Source organism: Musca autumnalis, unplaced genomic scaffold, assembly GCF_047663935.1.
Source record: "Musca autumnalis isolate F117 unplaced genomic scaffold, ASM4766393v1 scaffold_1, whole genome shotgun sequence".
NCBI classification, from domain to species: Eukaryota; Metazoa; Arthropoda; class Insecta; order Diptera; family Muscidae; genus Musca; species Musca autumnalis.
The window spans coordinates 136,409,310-136,425,982 of NW_027411644.1; the positions used below are offsets into that span (position 1 = coordinate 136,409,310).

General features: G+C 36.3%; 1 protein-coding gene across 1 annotated transcript; it reads left to right on the plus strand.

The window, feature by feature from the left end:
- The first annotated feature begins 1,910 nt into the window (after positions 1-1,910).
- Positions 1,911-16,004, plus strand: LOC141390847 (calreticulin-like). The gene is made up of 2 exons (XM_073963795.1): positions 1,911-1,991; positions 15,386-16,004. The coding sequence occupies exons 1-2, from the start codon at positions 1,926-1,928 to the stop codon at positions 15,917-15,919; spliced, it is 600 nt and encodes a 199-aa protein (XP_073819896.1). The 5' UTR covers positions 1,911-1,925; the 3' UTR covers positions 15,920-16,004.
- The last annotated feature ends 669 nt before the right edge of the window (positions 16,005-16,673 follow it).

Below are 16,673 nucleotides of genomic sequence, written 5' to 3' on the forward strand. Positions count from 1 at the left end.
CAGTTCCACAAAGGTTCTCCGGTGCAAACTTACTTTTGCATTTTGTATGGCTTAAAGGTAAGGCCGCCATCAGACCATCTGCTTTTTCACATGTATGGGATCAGCTGTTCTGTATATTAGTATACCCAAAGTGACTACATACATGTGAAAAAGCAGATGGTCTGATGGCGGCCTAAGGTAACATTAGGCAAATATTTGCGTAAATAATGAATTAAATGTATGCACACTTGCTCTCACTAAGCGCACTGCACTGCTCTCACTAAGCCCTCGGCACATACGGTCCGTTTAGTGACACGTTGGGACACGCGTTGTCCCAAAACAGTTAAATTATGTTTAACTTTAATGCGTCAGCCATATTGTTGTTTTTCAAAAAACTTGGCATCACTTACACATTTTTCATGTGGTTGTTGTAGCGCGACGCTCAACGCACCGTATGTGCCGAGCGCTTAATGGAAACGGCGCTTTGTATTATATACAGTTAGTCAACTTAATTATTGCAAAACCAAAATTATCAGGTATGTGATGAAAACCGATTTCGATCTCAAAACGAGTCAAAAACGACTGTAGGTGTGATGCATGTACATTTCCGACATCGAATTCTTTTCGATATCGGTTTCATATTCCATTTTGTTCTATGGAAAAATTGATCAAAAAGACGTGTGAAGCAATCCGATAATCGTTTATTTTTCTCGTTTTGAAAACGGTCATATTTTTGTGGTCGATTGAAAAACGATGTAATAAATTTGGTTAGATTTTTTGTGAGAAAGAGTTTGAAATGTAAGAACAGGACTATAATGATAAATTAACATTTATTTTCCTTATTTTTGGAATATTTTGTTAACAAAATATTTGAGATTTTGATAAAAAAAGCACAGAACAAAAAATCTACTTGTAACATCTCCAAATTGGTGAAGACACCCGCTTAATATGTTGTTATGCGCTGTTTCTAGTTCTCATCATGTAATAGCACAAACATTTCCTCACTAAACTCTCATATAGGCCAATTTAAATAAGAACACACATTTATTTTATTTTCCATTAAATTTTATTTCGGCTTTTGCCAAAAAGTATTTTATCTCGCTTTCAGCTGGAGATTCGGGATCACTAGTCCGTTTTTTGTATGGGGGAATTTAATGAAATTGAAACAACTTGGAATTGAAATTCGATGCGGTTCCCATCACATCTAAATACAATTCACTCGTTTTGGACAAATCGTTTTCATACCAAATCGATTCGAAATTCATCACATACCTGTATTACAAAATTTGAAATAAAACATCATTTTATTGATATAAATAAATATAATTTTTGATATTTTTGTTAACAGTATAATACTTACAGATGATATTAATATATAATAAAATAAAAAACAGCTAAATTTCACTAAACAGTTTCTTAAAATTAACAAAAATGAAAACAACTCATTATTTGCACTGTCAACTAAAAAATTGCAAAATTCACAACTTTCCAGTCTTTTACGGATTTTTCGAAAAGTTGATTCTAATATTTCGTATGCCCACCTTTGGCATCAAAAACAGCTTGTAAACGTATCTGAATTTAATAAATAAGTTTCGTAATGTCATATTCCAATGGTATTTTTTGCCATTCTTCTTTATTGCATTTTATTTAGTCCCCCAGGTTAGTGGGCGGCCTATTCCCGACTTTTTCCTTCAGGTGTACCCATGAATTGTCGATGGGGCTAATATCTAGACATCGGGGTGTAAATGACTTTGGTACAGTTCTATAACAACCATGTCCTACATAAATTAGATTTATGCTTAGGGGCGTTGTCTTGGTAGTACTTATATTGCAATTTGTTTGAATTTTCAGGGCCAACAGGTCTAAATTTCTTGACGCTTTTGGTTAAATCATGTTTTGAAACATCTAAATAAATTTCCTCTGTCATTGTTTCCTCCAAAATCTGAATGTTACCAACGTCACTGTTTGGTATACAACCCCATACCATAAATAACAGTTTTCAGAACTTTACGGTATGTATTAAATTTTTTGTTTTCCATGGCTGTAAAGGATTTTCGCAATACTTTTTGAGACCCATCGTGATAGTACAGCATAATTTTAGTCTCATCAGAAAATATAACGACATGCCGATACTAAAGATGGCGTGAAAAGTTGTCTGTAACAAGTCTGAATAGTTTCTATATATTGTACTGGGAGGGCAATGGTTTTTACCTAGTCACTCGTGATGAGTGCTTGTTATTATGTAGCACTTTTCTGACTTTTCCATGTGACACACTTACTCCGAAATCATTTTTAATTAAAAAAATCAATTTTCTCGTGCTGCTTTGGGCTCTTTCGTCAATTTCTTTAATCATTCTCCTGTCAATTCGCGTGGTTACTATTTTGGGTCTGCCCTGTAACGCCTTCAGTTTGAGCCTGGCTTCTTTCTCGGTGCGGTAAATGATGTTGTACACCAAACCCGTTCGTGGGTATTGATTTGGTTACGAAGTTTTTCGGCAAATCACACACACGCGACCCGAACGCAAAGTAAGAGAGCAAATGTTTTGATTTTTTTACTTCAGTTTTGTACTGAATGTCATGCAAGCAGGTTGATGCCGCTTTATTTGTTTATTTTTGGGTACACTGAAAAGATTTTGCAGTTGTAAAGCAAATATGTGGAGGGAAGAATTTGAAAATGATTTTTTGTTTTGTATTAATATTTTTAATGAAAATGTATATCCATCTTACCTTAAGCGTCATTATAATACGCATACAAAATATCATTTAATGACGGGAAATGTGCGAAAAAAATAATATGCCAGCTTAAAGATAATTTAACAAATAAAAATAATAGGTGTCTTAATATTATAAAAGACAAAGGCAATTATGATAATGCCACAATCAAGGCCTCATATAAAATTGCTTTGGAATTGGCCAAGAAATGTAGACCTTTTGAAGATGGGGGGTTTTTTAATGAAGTTTTTATGTCAGTATTACCTTTTTTTGGAGATACTGGTAGAAAAATGGAAGACATTTTCAAAGAGGTGCCTTTATCTCGATCCACAATAGTCCGCCGCACCGAGTAAATAGGGAAATTCATAGAACATGAAACAAGGGAGAGGATTCGAAATGCGGTATATGTATCTGTTTGCTTTGATGAAAGTACTGATATAAGGGACACAAGTCAAATGCTAATTTATATTAGAACCGTAGACAATTTGTTCAATGCATTTGAAGAAATTTTAAAGTTGAAATCATTTTATGGAAATGTAACTGGAAAAGCCATTTTTGATGCATTCGAAACGGAAGTTTTCTATTTGCACGGACGGTACGACGGTTCTAACTGGAAAGGATAAAGGTTTTGCGGGACATTTGACTAGATATGGAATTAATGTCCCAGTGATACACTGCATTATCCACCAAGAGGCCCTATTTGCAAAAACCCTTGGGTTTTCAGAAATAATGAAAACTGCCGTTAAAATTATAAATCGGTTACGAGGAGGCCACAATTCTCTGACTCACAGAAAATTTATTTTTATTTTGGAACAAGTGAAAGCTGAGTACCATGACGTAGTAACCTTCACAGAAGTGAGGTGGCTAAGTCGTCTTTTCGTCCTCCGAGAAGACATCGTACAGTTTTTGAAGTCTGAAATATTGACAAAAGACAAACGCACAGACCAACAGATAATAATAATAATTAATAACAGAATCTGTAGTGCGATTCTCTAACACATTTTTTGAGTTACCGACAAAAATCGATAAAATTAAAACGCAAAATTATGAATGAAAAGTTCAAATAAAAGTTGACAACACTCTTACTATCGGTAGAACTTTACGATTACTTTTTATTCGTCGCTAACTTACCGAAAAACATCGGTAATTACCAAAATTATAAGCATTTTAATTTTACCGACAATTGTCGGTAACTCCAAAAATGAGTTAGAGAATCGCACTACTGAAGTGGATACTTTTGACTGTGATTCACTGTATATTATTTTTAATTTTAGTCATACAAAGCGAACGCGCCAGAAATATATTTTTTCTAATTGAAAATTTTGCCTTTTAAGGCGAAGATCATTTTTAGTATTAATTTTTTTTAATTTATTAATCGAGCTTTTTTTATGATCTATAATGCAAATGAAAAAGGAAAGCCGATGATTCGAACCCACACACCCACCACTATGTTTGGCCCTGAACGCTAACACGCCGTGACAACTTTTTTCCTGTGTTTTTCATTTCATACTCAATATGAAAATCATCACCCTGTTCTGTCAGTGTAATTTTACCCACACATAAACGATTTAAGCGCTCGCTCTTCTTGGTCGGCTATGTTGTACACACTTCTCAGCTTACGAGAGGTGACTTTAAAGATTTCTCTTTCGGATTTATGATTATTATAATTAGAATAGACCAAATGTAGCATATTTTCCAAAACCGCTTACCTGCCTTTCTCTTTTTCTTAATATACTGTCTATGTTACACACTCAAACATTTATTTATGATAAAAAATTATGGATCTACATGTCCACATACCATAAAAGTCATAAAAATCTTTAATTGGAAAAAATTGCGGGGAAAATCCCACGATTTTATTGCACATTCATTCATTTTGCAATTATTTAGTTGACATCACAAAAACCAGGTACCTATCAATTTTGCCCGTTGTTTTTGTTATTTCCGACCGATTTCTGCATTTATTGGCTTGATGTTGTCATTAACAAGTAAATCAACAGATATTTACAAAACGCCCAACATTATTGAAAGAATTACTTGTAGTAATTCCTAATTAAATATCTAAATTTTTAAAAATTCATCGTTTGCAACAATATAGTTGACTAACTGTAAATATAGGGGGTTATCATGAATGAAATTTCCCCGTGAGTTCCGTCTTTCCGCCGTTGCAACTTAAGGGGAAAAATTCACGGGGAATTGCCGTTCATGATAACCCCCATAATTTAGTTATGGCTGACTTCATAAATGCATCATTTCCATTGCAAGTGATGACAATCTAATGTGAAGTAGAGTTGTACAATCTAGTTAATTTGAAAGATCTAGTTCAGTAGCTCAGCTCTTTTAACTGAACTAGTTCAGTAATCTAGTTCATAGTTCACTATCCAGTTCAATCATTCGGATCTGAATCGTTCACGTACTCTTAATCGTTCGCTTGATGAAAACACATACAGTGCTGCTCAAAACATTTGCAACTGGAATGACTACTTCACTTTTTATATAGTTCTGAGGTAATTTATGGATTTGAAAAGCAAACATTTTTGTAGGTTGATTGTTTATTGACCCCTTTTTAAAGATTTAAAAAAGAATTGGCAATAATTGCACTTATTTTACAAAAATACACGAAACAAAGCTCGGACTCACTTTTGGTCCTGCTCAAAACATTTGCAACTTAGAAAATTTGATTCAAAATCTGAAGATACGATTTGTATTTTGTAAGTTTAAACTTTTATTTATTATCTAGACATATCATAAAGATATTCAGGTAACTAAATTAATTAATATATCCTTTTGAACCCTGTCTCTAAGGATAATTATTAAAAACGAAAGTTTTATTAGATATTAAATAGTGTAGAGTCCATTTTAGGGTCCCGGAACCTTTTATATGAATTCAGATCAGTTAAGCCGATCCGGTCCGATAAGAACACAAAAAATATTTGCAAAAAAATGCTAGTTTTACGTGGTTATACATACGTTTAGTGGCGGTATTATGCCAAAAACCTCTCTTATACGACATCGGTGGTATGTACGTGGTGCGATTTCGACATATTATATGTCTGGTTAGTTTTTAAATCCAATAAATATCTCGACCTCATGCCTCTAGTACCATATCTGACCATAAAAATGCCTCCAGGTCAATATAAAACACCATCTTCGTTTTGGGTCAACTTTTTTGTATAAGGGGACATATTCGATTATTATTCGACTTGGTGATCAAGTACATTTTTTCAAGTCATATAACTCAAATATTGATTTAAGTCGACGAAAAATACTCAATTTTATAACTTCAAAATCAATTCCAAAAATTTTTTACAAAATTTATATGAAAAATGGAAGATTTCCTAGAATTTACTGTTTTCCTAAAATTCGCCCATACTGGTACACCGCTATCTATGGTATGTATCAGAGGGTTTTGTATAGATTTATCGATGTAAACCCTTTATTTAACATCTGTTGATGTTCTCTGAGGGATCTGCTATATAATTCGCATCATTATTTGATTATCCCCTGCAGTAGATCTAGTTGTACATTCACTTCCTTCCCATCTTATCGCAATTTTATTACTTTTTACGCGGTATACTGCTCAATTTTCAATATTGTCATGTTTCTTTATTTATTTCTGGACTGCGTTGGTTCCACAATTTTTAGAAATAAACATTTTTCATATCTTTGGTACAAATTTCGGACCATAACTTTAGTTTTTATTAAAAAATTACAAATGTCCTGTTTTCGGCATAATTGTCTATCAAAATTAAACATAGGCGGCATAGAATGTATTTCTCATGAAAGTTTTTTGCCCCCTTCTTCTGATTAAAAACCATCTTATTCCACACAATACAAAAAACTCAACAAAAATTAAGTAATAAATATACTAACCGCGGAGTTGCATATGTTTTGAGCAGGCTAATACACGTGATCCTCCGACATTTCACACATTTCTGTAACATAAGTGTTAAGAACTGAATATTCATTTTAAAATCTTGAAAGTTGGGTCAAGAAAGAATCAAATTGTAGAAATAAATATAATTCAAAACATAATATGTCCTTAAAAATAGCCTAAATGTGAAATAGGCATCTGAGTTGCAAATGTTTTGAGCAGCACTGTATATACACCAAATAGGAACAAACATTAGAATAGTATACATTACATTTAGATATCTTTATTCCATTCATAAAGAAAGATTAAGTTTGCATTAAGAATTTCAATATAAGTGGCTGGAAAAAACCTTATTTGTGTGTGTGGAAATTATCACTGCGAAAAATCTTTGCGTATGTATGTTTTATTTTTTTTTTCTTTTTCTATCCAAAACAAGGCACATTGGATTCGATATATTGGGATATGTTACGTCAAAAATGTTCTTTATGTAGAAATTACTTTTACTACGATGGGTTGACACTTCACATTGATCCAAAACATAAACAAACTCATTACATTACGAAGGCACCACTTAGCACAGAAGACGGCGTCACTTTATTCATAAGTGAATGCTGAACTAGATTGTGAATCGTTCGTTCGTTGATCGTTCATACGCTCTTTTGAATGAATCGTTCAATTGAACTAGTTCGTTCATGAACTATACAACTCTAATGTGAAGACAAAGTCAGTATGAGCTCGTTTACACGAGGAAACAATGTTCGCTTGTTTCCTCTAAAACGTGTGTTCCGTTTTGATTCTCATTCGCAAAATTGGTCAGTGTTGGGAACAAATGTAGATGTGATTGTACAAAAACGTACAGAAGGCAGGTAATACAGGTATATTTTACCCACATGTGTCTATACTTTTTACGGAATTTTTCATGAATGGTTATTTATATTATTAACCTATTCATTTTACCTGTTTTTGTAGTTTTCCAAAAAATTGTTTTTTGAATATTTATGTACAATAGGTAGATAATCATTTTTGGTAACTTAATGTAAAAACGTACGTCTACCGTTCAAAAGGTACGCTTGTTAAACAGCGCAGCCCTGAAAATGCAATTACGAATGAGAATCAAAACGGAACACGCGTTTTAGAGGAAACATTGTTTCCTCGTGTAAATGAGCCCTATGAGTGGCAACACTGACATTGTCAAAAAAGACACATGTCATTTTACTGCATTAATTTGCGTACTTTTTGTAAAATTGTTTTTTGCTTTCGTTTTTTTTTTTAATTTATTACACATCATACCACAAATCCGCAATTTCTAATTGTTTTTTCATGTATTTTTCTTGTTTTCTTCGTAAATGTCAGTTGACATAACAGTACTAAAGAAATGTCAATTGTAGTGTAGCACAAGTGGAGACACTGCGCGAATTAGGCAATTACCGCGTGTCGCTGCCGCTCATATATTTTATTTTTGTTTACATTTTTGTTTGATCTCATTTTCACACAGCAACATATGGGTGATGGTGAGACATCAATGACATGACCATCCATATGTTTGCATGTGTGTGTTTCTATGTTTTGATTTATTTTGTTTGGAGTCGTTCTGATCAGTTAAGCCTTTGTTATGTTTTTTGTTTACCGCAGTCCTTTTCTTCTCATATTCTACTGCATTGATTGTCACTCAAACAGGTTTTTGTTGAAACAAACCCGTTAGAAATTTGCAATGCAGTAGAATTTTGTGGTTTATTATTGTCGCCTTTTTTTAATAAATTTAGTTCGTGAGGGATAAAGACTGCGGTAAGTTGTGTGGCTCTGTGTAATTTTTTATTAGTTTTTAATTATATTTTTTTGTTAGAAATAAACGCTACGTGCACTACTAATACCCACATACACATACATATAAATTTATGAAGGTGTTTTTATTTGGTTGGTGGGAATTGGTGGCTCACAGGGAGTTGTTAAATTCGCTATCCCTCCCAGGAGAAACTCACGTCGCAGCCAGCGACAAATTTTATTTCGCAATCTGTTGGGAAATTGTTGGACAGTTTTTGTGGAGAAATTTTATTTGGATTTGCTGAACATTTGTTGAACAATTTTATTGGAGAAATTGCTGTGAATTTATGTTTTATTCCCGTGTTGGAATTTTGTGTTGCCCGTCGGAAAATTGTTTGCTGTTTCGAGAAAGAATTGCTGTTTCAAGAAACAAGTGTGTCGTTTTGCAATTTTGTGGCTCTTTTGGATTTTAAAGTTTGTTGTGCTGAAACTACAAATAAAAATAATTGTGTGGCCCCTTCTGGTGTGAAATTTTGTGGTGCTGAAAATTAAAGTTGGAGCTATTTGTGTGAAATTTGCCACTATTTTGAAAAATTGTCGTTCGTTTGCAAGACTCTGTGTGGAAAATTTTGGAGACATTTTTATTTCTGAAATCTGCGCTGCCATTTTTAAAAATTGTTTGCCGCCATAGAACTTGGAGAATTTTTTGGTGGCAAATTTTAGCGGCATTTTAATTTGGATTTGTGCTGCCATTTTGAATTTTGATACCTGTTGTGCATTGTTGTGTGCTGTAAATATGATGCCGAGATCGCCACCAAATACAACAAAAACAAATGCGAGTTGTACTAAAAGTGTTCCAGTTGGTGCCTCCACTTCAGCCGGAGGGTCAAATGTGCCTACCACTGCTGGAACTTCTAGTACACCATTTACAATTGCCGCTACAACAACTACAGGTGTTCTCACACAGCCGATTGCAACAGCAACAATGCAAAATGTTTCCCAAGTTGAGATGGAAAGTATGAGGAAGCAAATTGACGTGTTGCAGCTACAACTGGCGAACTCTCAGCGCTCACTGAAAGCTGCATCAACACCGAGTTTAGCACAAATGGTTACTGGTAACATTCTAAGTGAGTATAGTGGTGGTTCCAGTTGTGCCCAATCTGAAGTAGACACGAATGGCCCGAGTCTCACACCACAATCTTACGTAACCAATGATCAGCCTACTGTATTCCGCCATAGTCAGCCGCCGTTGCCCAACCGTCGCTGCCAACTTCTCTGCCTGCGTCTCAGTCGCCCTTGACGCAGCCGTTTTATGCCGTTCAACAGTCGCCATATTATAATAACTTCTTGATGCCACCATTGCCAAAGAAGTTGTACGACTTGCCGAGTTTTAGTGGTGTTCCTGAAGACTGGCCAATGTTTTCGACGGCATTTGAACATTCAACGGCAGCCTACCTATATAATAATTTTGAAAATTGTTTGCGACTGCAGAAAGCGTTGAAGGGTGATGCCAGAGAATATGTGAAGTCGTTGCTCATACATCCGGACAATGTGAACACAGTGATGGAGCAACTGAAATTCCAATATGGCCGACCTGAATTGTTAATACGAGGGCAGTTGAAGCAGGTGAAAATGCTGTAGAGAAGTTGGTGCCACTTGCAATAAAAGTACAGAATCTTGCCGCCTTTTTGGAAACAGCAAATGGTCATCAACATTTATCAAACCCCATAGACTAATGAAGGTGTAGACGAAGAATTGTTCTCAGCATGTTACTTAGTAATAGTTAGATGACGTTAGTGGTATTTTTTTTTAACATTGGGATACTACACGACATATTTGAGTGAAAACCATAACATATCGAGAACATATTGAGTGGAAGGGCAACATCTATAAAAAATCAACACATTAAAATTCTCAATCTATAGATTATTTTGTCTATGGAGCTACTACACGACATATTTGAGTGACAACTTCAGGATATCGAGAGCATATTGAATGGATGGGCGCCATCTACAACAAACAAGCACACTACAACTTTCTCTGTCTATACGATTAATTAGTCTATGTCAAACCCTACACTAATGGATGAGTTAATTCAAAAGTTGCCCATGAGTAAGGTTTGGAATGGGCTCAGTACTCGTCGAATTTGGAATGGTGGCCTACAGTTTTGGATTTCAGCAATTGGTTGAAAGGTGTTGCCAATTTGATTCGAAGTGTCCAGCTTACAACAACAAGTCGTCCAACAGGTGAAACCAAGAAAAAAGTGGTTCTGTATGCATCCGATGATCGAGATAAAGAAGAGGAGTGCCGATTATGCCGAGGATAACACAATTTGTTTGATTGCAAGAAATTTCATTCCATGTCAGTGCCGAATAAATGGAATGAAGTGAAAAGGTTAAGGTTATGCTTTTCTTGCCTTGGTAGTGGACATTCTACTAGAAATTGCCGCCGTAGAAAAGAATGTCAGGTGAATGGTTGCCAAAGAAAACATAACAAATTGCTGCATGATAAATCAAAAGAAGTTGGCGAAAATAATTCAAATTTAAATTGTGTTGCTACTCGAGGTGATTCAGATGCCGAACCAGTATTGAGTTGTGTTTCCAGTATTTGTGACAATTCAAACTTGTTGTTCCGTGTGGTGCCTGTGAAGCTTTATGGTTCGAACTGTGTTGTTGAAACGTTTGCCTTGTTGGATGAAGGTTCATCGGTGACCATGATAGACAGTTCGTTGGTGAGGCAGCTTGGACTTAGTGGCCGTCAAAGCAATTTGAATTTAAGCTGGTATGGTGGTAAGTCGTCTCAAGAAAGTGCAATGGTGGTTGATCTTCATGTGAGTGGCATTTCTAAGAAGAGGAAGTATGCTTTAAAAAATGTGTATGGTGTTCCAAATTTGAAATTGCCCACTCAAAGTTTCAACATGAAATCAAATAAGCATTATGAAGTGCCAGTGAAGCCATACAGCAACGTGACGCCTAAGATGCTCATCGGCCTTGATCATTGTCATTTGGGGTTGCCAGATGAAGTTGTGCCATTAGAAGAAGGTGGACCTTATGCAGGTGTGTGGAAGACAGCCTACATCCCACACATATTTGCTGACAGCTCAGCCAGAGCAAAATTTATATGATTTGGTGTCAAGTTACTTCGAAACAGAAAATTTTGTTGTGAAGGCCCTGCCGACAATAGAGGGTAAGGATGATGTTCGTGCTAGACAGTTGCTCAAGGATTTTACGATAAAGGTTGCCGGAAGATTTCAATCCAGACTACTATGGCGTGATGAAAATGTAATCCTGCCGGATAGCTATTCCATGGCCTTTAATCGACTTGTTGGAATTGAGCGGAAAATGAAGAAGAATCCTGAGTTTGGTGCCGACTACAAAAGAATCATTCAGGATTATGTCTATAAAGGGTATGTACGAAAGTTAACATCATCCGAAATATCTATTTGTAGCCCTAGAAGTTGGTATCTGCCACATTTTGGTGTGTTGAATCCCCTGAAGCCTGGGAAACTTCGCCTAGTGTTTGATGCTGCCGCCAAAGTCGAAGGAGTTTCTCTAAATTCGAAATTATTGAAGGGTCCTCAACAATATAGACCGTTGCCTGCCGTCTTGTTTAATTTTCGAATGGGGAAAGTTGCTGTTTGTGCAGATATCAAAGAGATGTTATGTCAACAGCTTTAAAACTGCAGAGAAAGCCATAGTGATATCAATGAAAGTACGTGAAATACATAAGTCAGCTGTTTTCGAGTTGCGCAATTTCGCATCGAATTCAAAAGAGGTTGTCGTGGCTCTGGAGGTTAATTTAGGAAGAAATTTCAACTTCTGTGATGATTTAGCCGATGTTCAGTTTTCCACAGAAAAGATTTTGGGCATGTATTGGCTTTCTGGTGACGACGCATTTAAGTTTGAGGTGAAATTCCATCGAGTCAAACCAGACGTCATCAGTGGAGAAAGGTGCCCAACAAAGAGGGGATTGTTGAGTGTTGTCATGTCCGTATACGACCCCCTGGGCTTATTAAGTCACTTCATGGTAACTGCTAAATTATTGTTGAAAGAAGTCTGGAGATATGATATTGGCGTGATGAGTTGAAGAATGTGGCCCAAGTGAGTGTTCCTAGATACTATTGGATTGCCTGAAAAAGTCGAGTTGCACATTTTCGTCGATGCCAGCGACGACGCATTTGGTGTTGTGTCATATTGGAGGTCAATAAAGTCAGATAATGAAATTAAAGCCTCATTTATTACCTCAAAAACCAAATGTGCTCCGTTGAAATCAATGACCATTCCCAGACTTGAACTACAAGCTGCTGTATTGGGAACTCGTTTGCTGTGCACCATCGAGAAAGGAGGAATTTGCTGGAGTGATTCCTCAACTGCCATCAATTGGAAAAATTCTGACAACAGAAGATATAAGCCGTTTGTCGCCCATAGAATCACAGAGATTTTGGATTCCACATGTCCTACTGATTGGAAATGGTTGCCCACAAATTTTAATGTTACCGATGAAACAACAAGATCCAAAAGAAATATGGATTTCTCTTTTAATTCTCGCTGGTACCAAGGTCCACAATTTTTGCATCAGCCGAAGGATGATTGGCCCGAAATGATTTCAACCTCTAATAACGAGCCGCCTGAAGAAGAGCTTCGTTCGAAATTTGTGTTAACGTCAGTACAAATGTTGTTATACATTTTAATCGTTTCTCTTCTTTTCTCAGGATAAAACGTACAATGGGTTGTGTCCTGAGATTTGCCGCCGTTTATGGGTTCCCTGCCTAGCGACAGATTAACTCCAAATGTCCGTCCATTTGCCTATACCTGGCTAGATTATTTTGGCCCAATTACCATCACCATTGGTCGACGTCATGAAAAACGATGGGTGGCTCTATTTACATGTTTGACGATAAGAGCCATATTGGAGAGGTTGAAAGTTGTCTAACAGTCGTCGAATTGAAGGATGCCGAAACTGTTCTTTGCCGCCTATCTCAACGTAAAAGTTTTGCCTTCGAATTAGATGTTTTAAAGTCTGGTGGTTCCATCCCAAAAAGCAGCGAGTTGTACAGTCTGTCGCCCTATATTGACGAGAATAATTTGATGCGAGTTTATGGACGTATTGATGCCGCCAGTTGCTTGCCTATTGAAACCAGACGTCCCATTATACTTTCGCCAAAGCATCGCCTAGCCGAACTTATTGTTGTCCATGAGCATAAACTTATGAAGCACCAAAACTTTGAAGCCACTATTGCCGCCATAAGAAGACGTTATTGGATTCCTCGACTTCGAAAACTTTTGAAAAGCTGTATCTCCAAATGTAATGTCAGCAAGTTACGCCGTGTCTCTCCAATGCCGCCGTTTATGGGTTCCCTGCCTAGCGACAGATTAACTCCAAATGTCCGTCCATTTGCCTATACCGGGCTAGATTATTTTGGCTCAATTACCATCACCATTGGTCGACGTCATGAAAAACGATGGGTGGCTCTATTTACATGTTTGACGATAAGAGCCATACATTTGGAGATTGCCCTTGATCTGTCAACCGATGCCTGCATTTTAGCAATACGCAACTTTATAAATCGAAGAGGAACACCCATAAGAATACGGAGTGATAATGGCAAGAATTTTGTTGGAGCAGACCAAGAAGCCAAGAGATTTGAAGAAGTTTTCGATGTGGTCCGAGTGAAGGATGAGTTGTCTACAAAGAGCATTGACTGGCAGTTCAATTGCCCATATAATCCATCAGAAGGAGGCATTTGGGAACGGATGGTTCAATATGTCAAAAATGTATTGCGTGTAACGTTGAAGGAAGTCGCCCCCAGAGAGCACACTTTACATACTTTTCTCATTGAAGCCGAAAATATAGTCAATTCGCGCCCTTTAACCCATCTGCCTGTTGGTCCTGATGAAGAAGAACCATTAACGCCGAATCATTTTTTGTTGGGGCATCCAAATATGCCAGAAACTCCTGCCGGAACAATTGTCAACAAACCAGCTGTGTTAAAGAAAGAGTGGCGTATCTCACGACAGCTTCGTGACCTCTTTTGGAAAAGGTGGATCGCGGAATATTTGCCAACACTGATGAGAAGAGCTTAATGGTGCCAGTACACAAAGCCCGTATCCCCAGATGACTTGGTATTAATTTGTGATCCTGATGTATCTCGTCGTGAATGGAGAAGAGGTCGAGTGCAAGAGGTGTACAAAGGCAAAGATGGTGTAGTCCGACAAGCTGATATTGTCACATCGACTGGAGTCTTGAAGCGCCCCGTCTCTAAACTTGCCATCTTAGATATTGAATAGTGAATCGGGTCGATTCACGATGTCGCTGCCGCTCATATATTTTATTTTTGTTTGATCTCATTTTCACACAGCAACATATGGGTGATGGTGTGACATCAATGACATGACTATCCATATGTTTGCATGTGTGTGTTTCTATGTTTTGATTTATTTTGTTTGGAGTCGTGCATTGATTGTCACACAAACAGGTTTTTGTTGAAACAAAACCGTTAGAAATTTGCAATGCAGTAGAATTTTGTGGTTTAATATTGTCGCCCTTTTTTAAAAAATTTAGTTCGTGAGGGATAAAGACTGCGGTAAGTTGTGTGGCTCTGTTTAATTTTTATTAGTTTTTAATTATATTTTTTTGTTGGAAATAAACGCTACGTGCACTACTAATAGTCACATACACATACATATAAATTTATGAAGGTGTTTTTATTTGGTTGGTGGGAATTGGTGGCTCACAAGGAGTTGTTAAATTCGCTATCCCTCCCAGGAGAAACTCACGTCGCAGCCAGCGACACCGCGTAACGTGACGCGTCTTGTTGCATTTATGAAGTCAAGACGATTTCATGAGACGAATCATGTTGCATTTAAGAAGTCAGCCTGTGTATATATACCGCTCAGAAGGAAATTATACAATTTCTAGAATTAATATAACAAATAAAAAGAATAGAATAAATTAATAATAAATATTATGGGGAATAAAGCAGTTTATGATAATAAGCGCTAGTACAAATATTGTTTACAGGTGAAGTGGGCGACTAATTTGTTTACTTTTCATTTTTAGGCCACAATTCCCGACCAAGATGACACAAAACCAGAAGATTGGGATAAACCTCAACTCATTCCTGATCCTGATGCCACCAAACCAGAAGACTGGGATAATGAAATGGATGGTGAATGGGAACCCCCAATGGTTGATAATCCCGAATATAAAGGAGAATGGCAACCAAAACAACTTGATAATCCAAATTATAAAGGACCTTGGCAACATCCGGAAATCGATAATCCAGAGTATAGTTCTGATCCAAATCTGTATCTTAGAAAGGAAATATGCACCATTGGTTTTGATTTGTGGCAAGTTAAGTCTGGAACAATATTCGATAATATACTTATTACGGACGATATTGAAATGGCAATGACAGTCGCGGGAGATGTAAAGAATACTCAAGCTGGTGAAAGGAAAATGAAGGAAGAACAAGATGAAGAACAGAGAAAAAAAGATGAGAATGAACAAAAGTCTTCATATTCAGATGATGATGATGATAAAGAGGAACTGTCAGAACAAGACGACCAAGCCAATGAACATGACGAGCTGTAGATATAGTAATAAATTATAATTATGTACACATTCACAAAAAAACAATGATTATTGTTTAGAGCCCTGTTCCGAATATTCCCAGGGAGTTTTCCCATTCTCAAGGTCGCCATAATCTCAATGAAGCAGTGGCAAAACTGAGAATGAATTTTAAAAAAAAATGTCAATCGTCTCTGCGACAAAATTTAAAATGTGTACCACGTAAAGCGATAGAAAATAATCGCCGATAGCAAGTAATCGGTGATGTGGCGGAGCGTTTTTTTGTTTTGAATAAATGAGAAAAATGAATTTGTACACAAATGTCATAGTTTTCTAAAATGATAAGCTCAGTGGAACTATATTTTGATGATAGAGAAGAAAATATAGTTAACGTAGCATCTATCAGACGACACTTATGAAATAAATCCATTATTTTAGCATTGCCATGAGTATTGTATGTTTGGTTTCCAACGTACATCAAAATAATTGTTAATTTTTTAGGTTTAAAGGCTATTGGCTTTCAATAGACAGTGGTGGCCAATTCATCTGCAGCAAAATTGCATGTTTTAAAAAAAATTTCTTTAAAATAATTATTTTTGTGTTTTTTCGATCTTTTTATTCGGTGGATAAAAAATTCTATTCGAGCTTGAGGTCTATAAATTTGGTTTATTTATTTATTGTCTCCAATATTTCGAAATTCTATGAATTTCATCATCAGGGAGTATATTAGATATGTAAATAATAATAATAATCAAACTTAAAAACTAGTGTAGTGTGA

What these genes read in the sequence shown, in the direction of transcription:
- LOC141390847 (XM_073963795.1), top strand. Translation starts at nt 1,926, where the DNA reads ATGTTACCAACGTCACTGTTTGGTATACAACCCCATACCATAAATAAC. An exon ending in ACAGTTTTCAGAACTTTACG is followed by an intron (nt 1,992 to 15,385) that starts GTATGTATTAAA and finishes TTTCATTTTTAG; the next exon opens with GCCACAATTCCCGACCAAGA.